Genomic DNA, 17,500 nt, shown 5'->3' on the forward strand with positions numbered 1-17,500 from the left:
AGGTTCAGAATTTCTGACCCCTTTCAGCTGGGACGGAAAAGGGTTCAGAATTTCTGACCCCGTTCAACTGGGACGGAAAAGGGTTCAGAATTTCTGACCCCATTCAACAGGAACGGAAAAGGTTCAGCATTTCTGACTGAAGGGTTAAGAATCTTTGATGGCATTGTTTCTAAATTTCTGACCCTTTTAACACGTAAAGAAAAGATTATTTAAAATATGCCCTGGATCTGGAAAATTTGATGGAATTCAGTGACCTATTAAATTGAAAAGGAAGGACTTTAGATAATCTGACTTCATAAAAACAGAAGATACGAATTCCCTGTAATTTGCATCATACGATTTTAATAGCTTCCTGTATACAAAAAATTCTTGCAAACACGTGTCTGCAGCATTAATTCTTTCACAAAACTTTGTTGTATTCTTTAGACAAGCTTAGCGTCATAATCAAATAACTATTGGCCGATTTTATACTAGAGAGGCATAATCCGTCCAGAGGAATTATGCGTCTCTCAAGTTATTCCTCCAGTGTAAAGACGGGACGAAATCGTAATACCACATTTTAGCTTGGAACGCGTTCTATTGGATCTGACGGAAGAATTACCTGTAACACATTTAAACAAGAGTTCCGTAATTGAGCGTTGACATTAAAAGCTTTTCAGGGCCAATTAAACAAACACAAACACTTTTTAAGAGTACCAACTGGCGCAGTTGAGAAGTTTATTTGGGACCCGAACAAACTTTTTTTTTAAATTGTGTTTTTTTACTTTCACTTTTTTCACACAACCACTTACAAAATTACAAACGAACACACGTTTACAATACAGATTCTTCCACTACTCATTCAAAGTTATCATTATTCTTTCCTACTATGTACTACTTAAATTAAAAATAAAATTTGATCTTTACAACAGTTTTAATGACTCTGAGCATATTTTCTATATTTTTCGCGTTGTACGTAGGGGAGCTCGTGTTTGAAATTCTGGTATATGTTGGGTGTCTTCTCTAAGCAATTGCAAGCATAGATATAGTGTCTTAATCCCAGGATGAAAAGGTGTAGTCTGCGTCTTAAAGAATTAAAATCGGTTAGTCGAGTTATATGTTTGGAAGAGAGGGTAATATTGATATTATTAGTTTGATTATTAAACCATGATATGGATTGCGAGTAAAATGATATGCTGCAGCTGTTGGCCCAGAACAACTTGAGTTGGCGGTCAAACCCGGCCAGCAGTTTTGTTACACACCTTGTAAGAAAATGTTGTCTTGACCAATACAAACTATTTTTCTATCCAAGACGTTATTTTGGTTACCAAAGGTGCTGCCTCCAAATGCCCATTTGATAGTGTCGTTGACTAGAAGTGACGTCATAAAGGCGACTGAATTAACGGAAGAAAGAGCATACGCTGTTATTGAGGTATCGCCATTGAAGGAGCCAGAAAGAGAAGAAATTGCATTGGTTAGTCATAAACACAAATTATTGCCTTCGCAAACAAAACAAAGTATTTACCTGAAAATAGATTTCGGTCTCCAAAGAGCTAGTTGGGAAGTTGGGACTCTAACAAGACCGCTCTTAATCTGACTCGTACCCAGATCTCAGTGGAAGAAATTGGAAATTCCACCTGTCTCAGTACGATCGAAATTAGACAGCCCTTTGTGTGGGTATACTTTCATTGTCTTCCACGGTTTTTAAATATAGACTTGTTTAGCTTCGCTTCGAACGCCCATGCTATATAACACAATACGTGAATTAGATTTAACTTAATTATGAAATGCATAGGACAGCGCAAAGTTTTATTTTCGTTGAAGTTGTAAGCTTGTCGTCATAGGGATTTAGCTTTGAATTCGTTTTCGTGAAATTGAAAACGGGATAGGACAGGCTACTGCTTGTAATGTTATCGAGGCATTAAACAGAACATTCCACTAACAAAACTGGTTAAATGAACAAATACAAACACACTATACATAAGAGAGCACATTAAATACAAGAGATTATGATCTCTTGTTAAATATTAATGAGGCCCGAACATGGGGACTTCTGGGAATGACTCATCTTTATGCAATGATAGCTCAGGCCCAGGCAAATGGCTGCAACGTTTGCTTCAACATCTGTTCAATTTTGTTGAAAAGCGCCGGATGTTGAAACCGTTTGACCACCCCCCCCCCCCCCCCTCCCCGCCACCCCGCCTTTCAACCGCGTCTGTATAATTTGCAAGATTTGCCATCATTTGCTTTTGTTATTCCACCACCACATATGAAGTCAGAGTTCAGAAACTCTATCTGGCCATAAGTAAACCTTATCAGCATTCGTATCCTCTGTCTGATTATTAACAACAGGCAACTCTTGAGGTCCGTGGAAAAGCCTTATCATCAGAACAAAAGAGTAAAATTGTTACCAAGGCGCAAACAGAAAATCCTTTGTTCTTGAAGACATTGCTGGAGGTAAGTTATTTGTTACTTTGAAAGTCACCCTACTAGTTTTAGTTTCAAGGTTATTTGGGTGGGCGGTTTCTGTACTTATTTTAAATTTACTTCCGCATGAAATAAATTCTCATTGAGCTTGAAGTAACTTACTTTAGATTTGGCTACAAGAACGAAACAGATTATTCTTTTGAATATAATTTAAGGTTGTTCAACACAACTCTGAATCCTCTCGCTTCTTGTTTAGGAGTTCATACCATTTCACCAAGTTAATTGGTACCCATGGACAGCTGTTTCGGCCTTGTTAGGCCTCATTAGCATGGCAGAGTCAACTTACTCGGTGGGTGTTTTAGGCACCTCTATAAGGACGAAACAGATGTCCATGGTTGCCAATAAACCGAGTGAAATGGTTTTAACGAACGAAATGATATATGAAATAAATCATACACTGAATTACAGATGTGAAATCAAATTAGACTACGATCCTCGCAGTTATGTACGCAATTTTAGTAATCGCGTAGAAAAGCTTGAAAAATTCAGGGCCCGGTTGTTCAAAAGCCGATTAAGGCTAATCCAAGATTAAAATTAACCGAGAAGTTTATTTCTCTACTCCCAAGTGCTGTTCAATACTGATATTCGGCAAACCTTTACATTGGAAGAAGTCAATCTTGAAAAACAAAAATAAGCAAAAGAAACTTCGCCAAAAAGTTTTAATCTTGAAACAAAAGTTTACGCTAATCCTGGATTAAGCTAATTGGCTTTCGAACAACCGGGCCCAGGACTACAACAGGGTCTGAACCTGTGACCTGGCGGTACCGGTGCGACGCTGTAACCAAGTGAACTATGAAGTCACTGACGTTGGGAGCTGGTCATTTGCGGGTTCTAATTTTCCCGTGAGGAATGAATCAATTAACGAGATGATATATGAAATGAATCATTTACTGAACTGCCGATATGAAATCAAGTAAAGCTATGATCGTTGCAGTTATGGAATTGACCAGCTCAGTGGCTTCATAGCTCAGACGGTTAGAGCGTCGCACCGGTATCGCGAGGTCACGGGTTCAAACTCCGTTGAAACCCCGGAATTTTTTTAGGCTTCTCTACGCAATAACTTAAATTGCGTTCATAACTGCGAAGATCATAGCTTTACTTGAAATGGTTGCGCGCATGCGTGATGTGTTGGCCACACCGCGGGTTGGTGTTACAGTGTTCACCCTGCTTTTAATGCTTATTTGAATTGAAAAGCCGTCCTGACATAAATTCGCACTGAAAGTCAAATCAGGCTACAACTGATCTTATCGCTATTTCAATCTCAAAGGACGAGGAATCATTATCTTGCCTCTTATTTACAGGAGTTATGCAGCTTTGGAGAATTTTTTCAACTTGATGCCTTCCTTGATAGACTTCTTCAAGCTTGCGAGTATACATCTGATATCCTTTCTTGTCCTTTTCAAATTTATCAGAAAGTTGAATGGTCCGAAGAAATTTGTGACTAACGCGCGCCACGTTTATTTTGTAGCACTAAAGAACTCTTCCTTAAATTTCTTGAACGGCTGGAACAGGACTACAACCCGAAAGAATACAACGGAAATTTAATAAAAGACGTAAGTGCGGTGATGACGAGGAAAATGATACAGGCGGTGGTATTGACAAGGTTAATGACTTCGACGATTAAGAGGACTTCGGAGAGGACGTTAACAATGACAATGAAGTTGAAGTTGACTTTGTAGCCGAGTAGAAAGTCGACACTCGAGTTCTCGTATATAAAACTCTCTTTGATCATCAGCTGGGATTTTTCTGGGCAGTCCCTAGTCAATTCCTTTGCGTTGCTTGTCAGGGGTGATGTACACTTGAATTGTAAATAGCCAACTGGTCTGCTTCCCGCCACTTGGGATTTTAAGCAATTCGTCGTGTTTATTTGAAGCAATTGTTTCATAGACCCTTTTCAAAAATGGCGCCGAAATTTAAATAATAATAGTACTGGTATGAAATCAAATGAAACCATGTTGTCTCGCAGTGATGAGCGCAAATTTCTATTGCGTCGAGAAGCCTGAAATATTTTCATGACTTCAACGGGATTTGAACCCGCGACCTCGCGATACCGGTGCGATGCTCTAACCAACTGAGCTATGAAGCCACTGACGTTGGGAGCTGGTCACTTCTGAGTTCACAACTTCCCGTGATAAGTAATTATGAGTGAAAGATATATATGAAATACATCATATATTGCACTGCGGGTATGAAATCAAATGAAACCATGTTGTCTCGCAGTGATGAGAGCAAATTTCTATTGCGCCGAGAAGCCTGAAAATTTTTCAGGACTTCAACGAGATTTGAACCCGCGACCTCGCGATACCGGTGCGATGCTCTAACCAACTGAGCTATGAAGCCACTGACGTTGGGAGCTGGTCACTTCTGAGTTCACAACTTCCCGTGATAAGTAATTATGAGTGAAAGATATATATATAATACATCATATATTGCACTGCGGATATGAAATCAAATGAAACCATGTTGTCTCGCAGTGATGAGCGCAAATTTCTATTGCGTCGAGATTTTGTATTTCATATATATCTTTCACTCATAATTACTTATCACGGGAAGTTGTGAACTCAGAAGTGACCAGCTCCCAACGTCAGTGGCTTCATAGCTCAGTTGGTTAGAGCATCGCACCGGTATCGCGAGGTCGCGGGTTCAAATCCCGTTGAAGTCCTGAAAAATTTTCAGGCTTCTCGACGCAATAGAAATTTGCGCTCATCACTGCGAGACAACATGGTTTCATTTGATTTCATACCCGCAGTGCAATATATGATGTATTTCATATACATGTATATCTTTTAGTACTGGTATCAATTAGACCCTTCTCCAAAATGGCTTCCGAAAAATCAAGTAAGTTAAAATTAAAAGCTGATACCAGAAATAGAAAGAGCACCCTTACTTTAGTAACCCTGCAGAGTTTCAGCATATCAGGTGTAATATCAGCTGGAAAAATGAAAATTGAAAAATGAAAACTATGATTGTGGATATGGCGTATACCCCCAGTCATACAAACGTCTGTAACTTTTTCATTTTTCAACTTACATTTTCTCAGCTGATATAAAACCTAATACGCTGAAACTTTGCAGGGTTACTAAAGTAAAGGTGCTCTTTCTATTTCTGGTATCAGTTTTTCATTCAGTTCAGTTTTAACTCAATCAAATCCGTTGCCACCATTTTGGAGAAGGGTTTTTTGCTAACCATTGCCTATGATTGTCAATCCCACAATACATTTGACTTCCTTGACATGGGTACTCACCGCTGAAAAGGTTGTATGGATATCGCAACCTCGTTCCCAGGGCTTTTCCACGCCCGCCCTACCCTCGGCGGAGAAAAGCCCTGGGAACGAGGTCGATGGGTACCAATGTCTTCCAGGCAGTATGATACTTATAATTTTTGTATTTGCAGATCATGTGCTGTATTCTGGTATCTCGGCAAGGTCTTTCAGAGACTGAGATCAAAGCTATTCTTAAGATAAGCGACCAAATGTGGTCCGTGGTCTACTTTGCAATAGAGGACTTCCTTTTGGAGCGTTCAGGCCTTTTGGGGTAAATATATACACCATGTGCTTTCTCTGTTTGATATCTCCAAACCCTGAAGCTTCGTCTCTTAAAACAGCGCAAAGAATGGTCGATAATAGTGGCAGAACGCCCTACTTGTTCAGTTTCTGAAGTATTCTTATTGTCGATGTCTTTGTTAAGGAAAGAGAGAGAGCCACAAATTCAAGAAGGCGCTGACGTCATGGCGGTTACAGTGGTTATGACGTCATTGCGTTAGAAGACCGTTGCTATTATGGATAAGAAAAGCAAAAAGGTCGACGTGAGATTAAATTATTCATTTATTTCCATTAGGTTTTCGTATGATGAGTTGACTACGGCAATAGAGGAAAAATACTGCCAGGAACAAGCCACTGTTAAGCATTACATAGTGCTTGAGGTCGAATATTTTGAGGCCAGACTGAAAGTAAGATATCTTTCTCTTAAAAGTAAGAGACTTGTAATGATTTTTCTTTATCGTTAGTATGTCGGGTATCTGATGCAGGTTTTTTTGGGAAAGCAACTTCACCAGGGGAAGTAGTTTATTTATGGGGCAAATGCTACCCAAGTTTCGCTGGGTCATAAACTGTTCCTACACCGTCACAAATTTACATTGAATCTTTTTTATGGCAGCCAATTCAAAAGCGTGCACATTTAAGTGTCCCCTAGCTTAGCAAAGGCAATTTATTAGGCAAATTACGATCTGTCGCGAAAATATCACCCCTCCACTTTCCGAAACAAAGTTTTGTGGAGAGACACCAGCCAACTGTCTGCAGTATTTCAGCATTCGAAATGTATATTGTGAACTTTACGGAAGGAGTCACAATCTGAACGGTGTTCAATCGAATTCCGTTTGCCATTTTTTTTGCATCGCTACACATGGTGATTGGCTTAAAAACCTCGTGCCACATTCTAAGCCAACCCAGTTAAAGTGAGAGCAAAACCGCAATAATTGAGGTCTTCTTGCATGTGATTTTGGGTTCACAGAGTTGGCTGGCCCGGATGTGTTTGACTGTGTCCATACCCTTTGTCATCTTAACTGCTTTGGCTTTAGTTTTTCTGGTATTCGCCGACATATAAAATCACTTTAATTGTCGGTTTGATAACTTGTGTAGGAGAAAAGCTTGGAATACACCACTATACTTCCCGAGCGAGTCATAATGGAGTTACCATGGCTTTTGGAAAAAGCTGGAGAGAAAGATCGACTTATTAAATGCCTCACAATCCCTTCTCTATTCTGGGCGTTAAGAATATCAAGGTAACGTTTTCAGAACTAAGTTTGTAACACTTGGATATGGAAACAAAGAAAGAAGGATAAAAAAATGAAATAAAAACAGAAGGACTTAATTAACGATTCTGCTATAATTACTCAGTGTATGCCACGAATAATGATACATTTCACTTAGCCGTGCTAGCTTAGGAAGCACAACTACTTCGACAGCGACGGTGAGAGGGGGGAGGGGAGGTTCCAAGTTACTCAACCTGAAATCCGGGAACCTTTTGTTTTGTCAGTATAAAAGTCCTTGCACGATTGGCGCAATTGTAGCAATAGGTGGCGTCAAGCATAAGCCGAGACTCGGTTGGACCGGATTTTCCAAAGAAACGCAAAGTACGTTTGTTTCTCCGAAATTCACAAAGATATGTACTAATTATACTTTCGGAAAGGACTATAATCAGGAAAACTAAGTAGACTCAAACTCGAATAAATCGCCAGCACTTTGTTGAAGCCGTGACAAGAAACAATTTTCGATATGGCGGCTGATACGCTTGGGTCCCAGCATGGCTTTGGTATCAAGGCACGTGATCTTATCCTGCAGCGGGCCTATTGTCATCACCGTTTTTTTATCTTTGTCCTTAATGGGGAAGTTTAGTGTATCATAGTTTTCCTTTTTTATTCCATCAGCGGCGACATTAAATATGACTTGCTTCATTACTGGAAGTCCACTAGCTTAACTGGCGATGAAATAAACGCATGGTATGAAAAAGCTGTTGATGATCAACTTGCCTTGTTGTATCTCAAGGAACAAGAAAATGGCAGACAGTTAATCAATGCAGTTAAAATGGTAAGGACAATGAGGGTTTTGAATAATAACTGGGCAGTAAGCCGCAATAAGACTGTTGAAATAAAGCAATGCTAGCTGTACTACTGGCGTTTAATTAATGTTGAGCCAATATTTCAAGCGCGGACTAAGCTAGCCATGCATTATTACCCTGCCAGGGGGGAGGAGGGTGACGTGTCGCTTGTCTGAATTTTAAAAGATCTGGTTTCGGTGCTTTGTAAATGTTTCACGTTGCTGTCGGAAATTTAAAGGAAGGATACCGATTGTCGTGATTTCACTTTTAAGTGCTGTCGCTACTTTTTAGGCCATGTCCCATGTCGGAATTTACAATGGCAGAGCCCCTTACAATAGTCTTAACTTCTCAACAAATTTCTCAATATGATCCACCAGGATACGCCGTCTTTGTTTTGTTAAGTTGGCCCGTGCCCCTAAAAAGTTTCAATAACACCGTCAACGTTTCGAGGGTAGTATATTGTGTGTTAATTAAGATTCTCAACCATGTCACATGTCCCTACAGGATGGGCGTTAACTTAAACACTCGGGGGACTTAAACTTGCTAGTGTAAATATGTTCGCCCTTGCCCTGCGTGGTTGCGACAAAAAGTCTTAAATTGAACATCTTTTCTTCTTGAAAAACTGTAGCTACATCCTTTGGTCTACGAGATCTCCCAGTTCCAGATGGACGCAGGAAATGTGACCGCAGTCCAGCCCTTTCTCAACAGAGCCATAAAGTTGCTAGTAAGTGAATCACGAAGAGATGTATTTTTTTTCCAGTGGTGGCAATACTCGGAAAATCTAAGTGCTGTTAACATGAGGAGACTCCATGATCTTCTGATTCCTGGGAGCTTCGCCTTTTAAATACGAAGACGCGCTATAAAAGGCGTGGTACCGTACTAGGCAAATGCGGATGATTTGTCACTCAACCGTAAACGCATACAGAACTCTGTAATAATTTGTGCAATAATAAAGCCCCTGTTATAAGATGTGACCCATCGTTCTTGTTTTAAAATTCCTTTAAAAGTCACTTTTCTCACCCAAATAATATGTTTCAAGGGTTCCGTTTGGGCGTTGCTGTTTGTTGATCGCCATCAGCTTCGGGGAGCTAACTAGACGGGGAGCTAACTAGAAAACTTATCGGTTCACTTTGCTCCCCAGCTCTTAACTTACTAGCTAACTAAAAGAAAAAAAAACTAAAATGCTACCGAAACCTCATTAAGAATTTCAAATCAAATGTAAACAACAATATGAGCTGAATAAAACATTATCATATCATTATCATTATCATTGGATTTTCAGTCGTGCTTCAATGGTTGTCCAAAGTGCCGACTGTATGTCCAGGATCATACTATTACCGAAATAGTCGATTTCCGTTATTATTTCTGAGTATACCCAAGTCACCAGTGAGAAAAAAAAAATACATCATTTACGCAGGCGAACATTTACCATCGCCTATAATTATTTAACAATTATTCGAGAGGTGAATAAAAACTTCGACTTCGTCTCGGTATTTATTCACCGATATTCACCTCGCCTGAGGGGAATAATTGTTTTAGTACAATCACATAGGTGATAATTTGAAAAATGTGCATTTTCTTTAAAACAATTAATTCAAAACGGTTTGCGGCCATTTTGAAAAACCGCGTAATAATCACCTCAAGAGAAACCAATCAGCGCAGAGAATTTTCAATAATCACATACATGCAATTATACAAAAGTGTACATATAACGAGAATGCACCAATCAGTTCGTTTCAACAGAATAGCAGGACAATTTTCATCCGAGTCTTGTTGAGCAAAACTGTAGCTTTGATGAGTTGTCTTTAGCCGGCTCACGGTGATCGTATGGCGATTGTTAGGTACTTGGTTAGACCGTTGTTATCCGCACCCGAATTTTTCTCCGTGCGGACGGACACCGGAAGTGGACATTTCGCACACCAGGACAGTTTTGGAACTAATCGTCTCCAATAGTGAAAATATACTTAGGAATGAAACGTGGTAGTGTCAAGGAAAGCATCTAACTTCCGGTTGCCGTCCATGGCTTTGAAACGGTTTCTTTACTGCAATTTTAGGCAGCGTTTACATACACGAACGCGGTTTGACATCGACGCAGGCTCACGACCTTTAAAACCGCGTCAAAATCGTGATGGTATAAGCGATCGCTGCACTAGGTGCTAAATTCACCATTTTGAAAGGAACAATGGAAACTTCGCCCCAAAATAGTAACCGTATTCTAATCGATGCGGTTTCGCAGTTTACACGACAGATGAAACCGTATCGTTTTGAAAACGCTCCACTGTTGGCAGCGTTTTCAAATCGCCCCGGTTTCGCCAACGGTCTCGATCGTTGTCGTATAAACAGAAAGCGTAATCGCATGCGGTTACAAATGAAACCGCGCTCGTGTAAACGCTGCCTTAATCCGATTCTGTCCAAATAAACGATCAGGCTTGACCAAGGCGTTTCGTTTTTAAAAATAAACTGTCTGTGAAGGTGTGGCAATGAAAAAAGTCAATGCATGGTTTTCTTTGGGCACATTAGCCCTATTTATTCCGTTTATTTTAGTCCTTTTATTGAATTGAAAAACATTTCATAGCTGAAAATAAACCGACCGACCGTTTGTGAAGTCACAAACAGAAAAGGCACCGAGCGATAGAGTGCCGTTCCTTGCCGTGTGTCTGAAGGGTTCTTCAAGTCTTGTTTTGTAGTCTAACAAATATAACACGTTAAATAATGACTGACTTGAGAAAAAATGCATGTCCTTGTAGGAATTTTAATAGCGTTACGAAACGATACTGGATCCAACGTGCATTAGTATCACCCAACTAGTGGACTAATGCAAATCCTTCATTTTGATTGGCCACGCTACTAAAGGACTATTATTAATAGTCCTCGAGTAGCGAAAAGCGTTACGCTTTCTTTCGTTTTATTCCCAAATAATAATTTCTTTAACTTGCAATTGCTAACTTTATTATTGCCTTTTCTGTCCAACCAGTTGGGTGATACTAAAACAATTAGACCCTTCGCCCTTAAGGGCCAGGGGTCAATAGCCCATTCAAAGCCGAATGGGCTATTGACCCGTATCCCTTGCGGGCTACGGGTCTAATTGTTAAATAGTCTCTGAGGCACCATCCACACGTATTCGGATATTTTTGAATCCACAACTTTTTCTTTCGAGATTAAAAAATCTTCTTCCCATCCACACGTAGCATATTCGCCCGTTCACACGTCGTTCGCCCGTTCACATATTCGCCCGTTCACACGTCTCCGAAACGCATCCGGATTCACTCCAGTACTTAGGACTCCTCAAGAAAACAGAGGTAACAGAGCATACGCCACGAACCTTCGGCAGACATCTTGAGAATTGATTTCACGGTAAGGGGCTGGTCTCGATCTTTTACGTCATCCGGATGAAAAAATATCCGGATTTAGCGTCCATACGGTTCCGGATTCAAAAGGGATTAAAAAGTATCCACTCTGGAGAGCGTATTCAAAAAGTTCCGGATTCGCTGGTCAATTCGCCGGATACGTGTGGACAGAAGGCGTATCCGAAAAGAAAAAAGTTGTGGACGGGGTCTCATTTACAAGTCAATCTTCATTTTCCCGAAAAGGTTGATCATGCGATGACCATAATTATATGTAAACTTTGACATATCGTTAATTTACCTTTTTTTCCGTTGTAGAAATCCGCTCATCCAGACGACGAAATCAACTCTAATATCCACGTAGCAAAAGAATTCTGCACAATGAGTAATTCTTTGGCGTGTTTGTATGTGAATACAGAAGAGTTCGATAAGGCCGAGCCGTTGCACAAGGAAGTCCTGGAGCTCAGACAAAAGTAAGTCAATTTGTGGCAACGGAAATGTTTACGTGAAATTTAAATGATCTCCCAAAGCGGCAACTTTGGTACTTATCACGAAGCTAAGCAAGTAGTGGGTGTTATGGGCGAAAACATAGGGAACTTAAACACGCGACGTTTTTTGGACGCGGACGGCAACCGGATGTGAACATTTCGTATGCCAGGACAGTAATGTCTCCCCCCCCCCCCCCCTCCTGTTTTTAAACTAATCATCTCTAATGGAGATAAGATGCTTAGCAATATAAATGTGGTTGTGTGAAGACAAGTTAAGAGAGCAAGAAGCACACTTCCGGTTGACGTCTGCGTCTCAAATACGCCACCTTCTTCTCTACAGCTCTGCCGCTGCTCTGCAAATGCGTTTTGCATTTTTGAACATTTCGCTGCGTTTTTCGTCCTAATAGCGACGTGAAATAATACAATTTGAAGTTATGTAGAGGATATGTCTTCCTGACGTTTAGTCTACGTAAAACGGCAAGCGGGAAACGGCAGGTTGTTGCTGGTCAAAAGTAGGAAAATTTCCTTTTTCCAATTTTTCTCTTTCTTCTCAGATGTTTTGCTATATCTGTGTCAACACAACGCAGTGTGGCCCAGTGGTTAGGGCGTTTGCCTCAGATCCGGAGATTCCGGGTTCAAGACCCACTCTGACCACTCGTTGAATTTGATCCTTGTAGTCCCTGGTTCAACTTCCCAGCTCCCCTTGTAAATAAACAACTGGTTTGCCTCCGGTCAGTTGGGTTTCTTGTTCTGTTCCGTCGTTTCGTTGTGTTTCATTGGCCCTGAAATGCCCCTATGGGGAGCGATCAATTATGTATGTAGTAGATAAAATATGAGCGGGAGATCTGTATGGACGTTTACAATGGCTCGCCTATCGGCTCGCCATTGTAAACGCCCATACAGATCGGACGCGAATATTTTATCCTGCTTGTGAAATGAATACATTAAATTGAATGCAAAGTATTGTTATTTTAATCAGTAGAGATCTGTATCAAAAGTTAATGAATACTAATTAGCTGAGCAGGAGTTTGTATCAAAAGTTAATTCAACTGTTTAATAATTCAGTTGATTTGTATTGGGGTTTACAGTTGTGTACATGTGATCTGAATACTGTGCTGGGATTGGTTTGCACCCTCATGAATTATTAATGAATTTTACAAGTATAAGTATAAGTATAACAGCGGTCGCGACAACATTGCTCTGGCATTTAAAGGTTTTGAGGTTTCATCTCCAGTCTCTAGATTAACTATGCCCAGGCGTACAAGCTTAAAGCCTCTTTCTTTGTAGAGTACATGCAGAGTAGCTTGATGTGAAATAACAAAGCTATCAAGTTTTAGAAACTTAGGGAACGCAGTGTTAGTAAAAAGATAAAAAAAGTTTTAGTTCCCTCCAAATTAAATACCGCGTGACATGCTGGCCACACTCCTGTCTCTTCAAGTTTCGCCGGGTGGCACGAATCCGGCATTTAATTTATACTTATTTTCCGCTTGTCTTTCTTCAAAAAGGTTTGCGGACAAGTGGGATGATGGCTGGTCTTCTGTTGCTAGCTGCTACAATGATCTCGGAGTGTTGTGTTATAGGACAAACAAGTTTGACGAGGTAATGTGTATCTTAAAATTACTTTCTTTTCTCAGTAGTCAAAATGAAAATGTCACGGAATCTTATTCCTCTTATTTGCCATGGTCTTTTAGGCGCTGGCGTATTACAAGAAATGCCTGGAGCTTCACCGTCGAAGTTTGCTTCCGACACACCATCTAATTCCAGACACCCTTAACAACATTGGTGCTGTGTATCACTCCATGGGAAAGTGGAAGGAGTGTGTTAATACGCTTGAGGAAGCACTGCAGGTAATTGACAAGTTTACCTGCTTGCAAGCGTTTTTTTTTTTGTGAGTCAGCGCGAGTTTGTATGTGACCTGTTACCTACTTCCTTCGTGCCATGTGGCACATAATGCCTCAACAAAATCCCGCCAACCGTCTCTGTCAGCCGCTGCCATTTGTACCTCACTCCATTTCTTCCATCCCGCTTTTTCTCTTTCTCTCTTCGCCGTTCTTCTCCATGTTGTCCTTGGTCTTCCCCGTTTTCGCAATTTGGATCTTCATCTGATTCATCACTCTCGCAACTTATGCTGATTTCCCTGCACTATACATTGTTCTCACATTCCAATTTCCTATTCTAATCTGAGTTCTTGGGGTCACTAGTGGTTTGTTCAGCTCCTGAGCATCCTCTCGGCTTTGGCTCAAGGGTGGCATTCTTTGCCTACCCAAACAAGGTACCGCGTTGGCCCCAAGGGAAGGTTGCCTCCGAGTATTTAAGGTTTCTGTAATCCACTTTGTTTTAAGGGGGTGGGTGATTGGCCCACCGCCTAACCCCCAACCTGAAGGACCAGGGGCTGTTCTTTGTCTGGCCTCTACCCCTCAACCAATCCGGCATGGTTAGACTTGACAGGGACTGGAGTCCCAGCCGGCACAGCTCTCAGGGTCATTGAGACACTCAAGCCTCACCACCACTACAAGGTGACAGCCCAAGGGTGAGGGCGAGTATGTATGCATGGTCACTAAGTCGAATGAGCGGGTGGGAGGTCTGGGAGATTCCAATGAGTCGTTCAACATGGCCGGCCGCCATTTGCAGTGCTCGCTCGATTTGCCTGACCTATAGGAATTTTGTTCTTCAAAAAAACAAACAAGCAATTTGCCCAGGCTAATGCGAAGTGTACACCAGTCCAGAAAAAAAGAATCACAATTTAGTTAATTTATAAAGACAATCCAAACTTCAACTCCTCTAAAGAAATAAATGAGGTGTGGAGATGTTGTGTCCGTGTGCAAAGATGAACATTCGTCTTCCACTCACTTGTTCAATATGGCAGTCATTTGCAGGATTTCGCATCGTAGTACCTCATTCGATTTGTCAGGCACGGAAATTTTGGGCCACGAAAAAAGCCGCAACTACCTTGGCTCGAAGAGTTCGCCGGAAAGAATCAAAATATTGGCACTATATTTAGATAATCCAAACACTGAAATCTACGTAAGATAGTCACACTGAATGTGCACAACACAGATTCAGAGCAATGGTGACTGGCGTACATGCGTTCGGACGAAGAGTCTTTCAAGGTCTCGCGTTTCTTGAAAGCCCCGCTCTCTAGACGTACACACTATATTTCGAAATTACTTCTGCGTGTAGAAACAGAAAACATGTCGAGGAATCTAATTATTTCCCCTAAAAAACACAAAGACCAAGGTTTTTAGAATACGCATCATCATCATTGTTGTTTCTTCGTGCGGCTTGGAAGTTTCCCGGTTTGAAGAGCGTGCTTCGTACCTGTCTCGAATCCACTCATTGAAACCAGTCTTGTTGTATACATAGTCTTTTGCAGGTACATTTGCTCTATTCCGCCTACCTTTGCTAGTCTTAGCGAGTGACTTCTGTGGCCATAGCTTGGGGAGGCAAAACACATTACCTTTTGCACTTCGTCGTTCTCGCGCCGCGTTAAGTGCGCGATGAAGTTCATGTGTTGCTTCTCGTGGAAGCTTGCGATCACAGTTGTCTTCGAGGTTCTAAGGATATCGGAGCTGTTGTACTAATAACCCCAATTCAAGTTCTCGACATCATCTGGATGCAGTCGCTCGTATTCTTGGCGAGCTGCCCTCTCTTTCTTGGATTCCCTTGGCGGTGCGTTCTTGCGCGCGAATCCCCCCTTGATAATTTTCATGAGGAATTGGCACCATGTGCTGTCTAGCTTTTCGGATTCGGTTTTCAGTAGATGGCTTCCCTGGATTGCATATTTTGGTCTCGCTCTAGCATTTTCGTGCGTACCCACAGCGGGATTTCGTGGTCGCAGAAGATTTGCTATTATCTCATCGATCCGACTCGCCCGTTTGTCCGAGTGCATCCGAGATACCTGAAATTCACTACATTCTTGACTTGGTAATTTCCGAGTTTGATGAAGCTCTCATGGGTATCCGCGTCAGTGAATACCATCGTTCCGTTTTTTCCTCCGCGATTGTCATGCCGAAGCGTGTAAACGCGTTGTCGAAAACTGTGAATAGCGCCTCCAGCGCAGCCGCGTCGAAGGTGAACACCGCAAATGATATCGTCCTTGTACAGAATAATGCAAAGCGCATCGCAGTTTTGGGACCGAAAACTTTATCAGCACGATTTTGGCCCCTGATACGATGGCGTAGATATGGGCTGCGTGACTGCGAGAAAACCTGAAAAAATGTTAACTTTTTTGAAAAAAGCAGTGCGCTTTTTGATCGATTGCTCAGGTATGTCAGTTTCACCTTAGCTAACTAGATGAGAATTGGACTAAAACGGAGCGGAAAGCTGACACTTTATTAGCCCGATCTGAGGACTTTAGCTCTGGTAAATGCATGGTTTTTGGCGGTCCTAACTGACACTCTAAAAATTGATATTTAATTACGCTGTTGATAGCGAACGGTTAAACGAAACCTAACCTGAGTTTTTGTGCTTTTAAATAAACAACTTAATTATATCCACAGTTATATGAGGATGCGTACTTTGGACAACTGCCACCTGATGTGGGTGGTACCCTTTTAAATTTAGCTATGGCTTACCGTCGTCAGGACGACACCAACACTAGCGTGCACAAGGCGGAATCATTGTATCTGAGGTAAGAATTAATGTAATTCAGTTTATCCTGCAAGTAGTTGGAATACATTTTGTTAATACGATCCGCACGTCTCGCAAAATGTACATACATCCTTGTTTTTCACATAATATAATTTTGAATTCCACATGCATCAGGGCGTCTTCCTCTTATAACTCTCTTCAGTTTCAAGTGAAGCTATGATCTTCGCACTTATGAAAACAATTTTTGCAATTGCGTAGGGAAGCCTGAAAAATTCAGAACTTCAACGGGGTTTGAACCCACTGACGTTGGGAGCTGATCATTTGCTTTCTTAACTGCGAAGATCATAGCTTCACTTGATTTCATATCCGCAGTTCATATATGATTTATTTCATATACCATTTCATCATTGATTCATTCCTCACGGGACCATTAGAACCCACAAATGACCAGCTCCCAACGCCAGTGGCTTCACAGCGCAGTTGATTAGAGCGTCGCACCGGAATCGCGAGGTCACGGGTTCAAACCCCGTTGAAGTCCTGAATTTTTCAGGCTTCCCTACGCAATTGCAAAAGTTGCTTTCATAACTGCGAAGATCATAGCTTCACTTGATTTCATATCCGCAGTTCATATATGATTCATTTCATATACCATTTCATCTTTTCAGTTTGTCTCTGAATTCGGCTTAATAATTTTGGGCGGTGTAAAGCAGCTCCTGTTAGTGACAATGAAATGGCTTGTTACCCAAACGCTACCTGAACAACAAAGACAATAAAAAGCTTCATCCACCCACATTTTTTGTCATTTGAAATCTGAATAGGCTGGGAGCTTGAGCAACGAGGACGACGACGGCGACGGTAACGAGAACGTCATCTCAACATGTAAATTCACGTTATTGTAATCACTTGGTGACTATTTCAACCTTTTAATATGGAAAGGGTGGGGTAGTTCCTCAAAAATGACACTGGTCGGAACGGCGCTTAATTTAGGCGATGAGTAAATGAGAATTTATCCTCAAGT

At 41.3% G+C, this 17,500-nt stretch overlaps 1 protein-coding gene and 1 non-coding gene across 3 annotated transcripts in view; one reads left to right on the forward strand and one right to left on the reverse strand.

Moving 5' to 3' along the window:
- The window catches only part of LOC138008361 (TPR repeat-containing protein DDB_G0287407-like), a 39,692-nt gene that overhangs the window by 8,753 nt on the left and 13,439 nt on the right, over positions 1–17,500 (forward strand). The window contains exons 8-20 of one of the 2 annotated variants that reach the window (XM_068855672.1): positions 1,292–1,453; positions 2,332–2,436; positions 3,768–3,835; positions 3,935–4,019; positions 5,860–5,999; positions 6,303–6,414; positions 7,103–7,245; positions 7,891–8,050; positions 8,689–8,784; positions 11,723–11,877; positions 13,398–13,491; positions 13,584–13,739; positions 16,392–16,522. In XM_068855672.1, the coding sequence (XP_068711773.1) occupies positions 1,292–1,453; positions 2,332–2,436; positions 3,768–3,835; positions 3,935–4,019; positions 5,860–5,999; positions 6,303–6,414; positions 7,103–7,245; positions 7,891–8,050; positions 8,689–8,784; positions 11,723–11,877; positions 13,398–13,491; positions 13,584–13,739; positions 16,392–16,522 (1,607 nt within the window). The remainder of the gene's footprint in view (positions 1–1,291; positions 1,454–2,331; positions 2,437–3,767; positions 3,836–3,934; positions 4,020–5,859; positions 6,000–6,302; positions 6,415–7,102; positions 7,246–7,890; positions 8,051–8,688; positions 8,785–11,722; positions 11,878–13,397; positions 13,492–13,583; positions 13,740–16,391; positions 16,523–17,500) is intronic. The other variant, XM_068855673.1, reaches the window with a different exon arrangement.
- Trnat-ggu (transfer RNA threonine (anticodon GGU)) lies at positions 4,480–4,552 on the reverse strand. Its single transcript has one exon. It is a non-coding gene; the product is annotated as a tRNA-Thr (tRNA).

Source organism: Montipora foliosa, chromosome 6, assembly GCF_036669935.1.
Source record: "Montipora foliosa isolate CH-2021 chromosome 6, ASM3666993v2, whole genome shotgun sequence".
Classification (NCBI taxonomy): Eukaryota; Metazoa; Cnidaria; class Anthozoa; order Scleractinia; family Acroporidae; genus Montipora; species Montipora foliosa.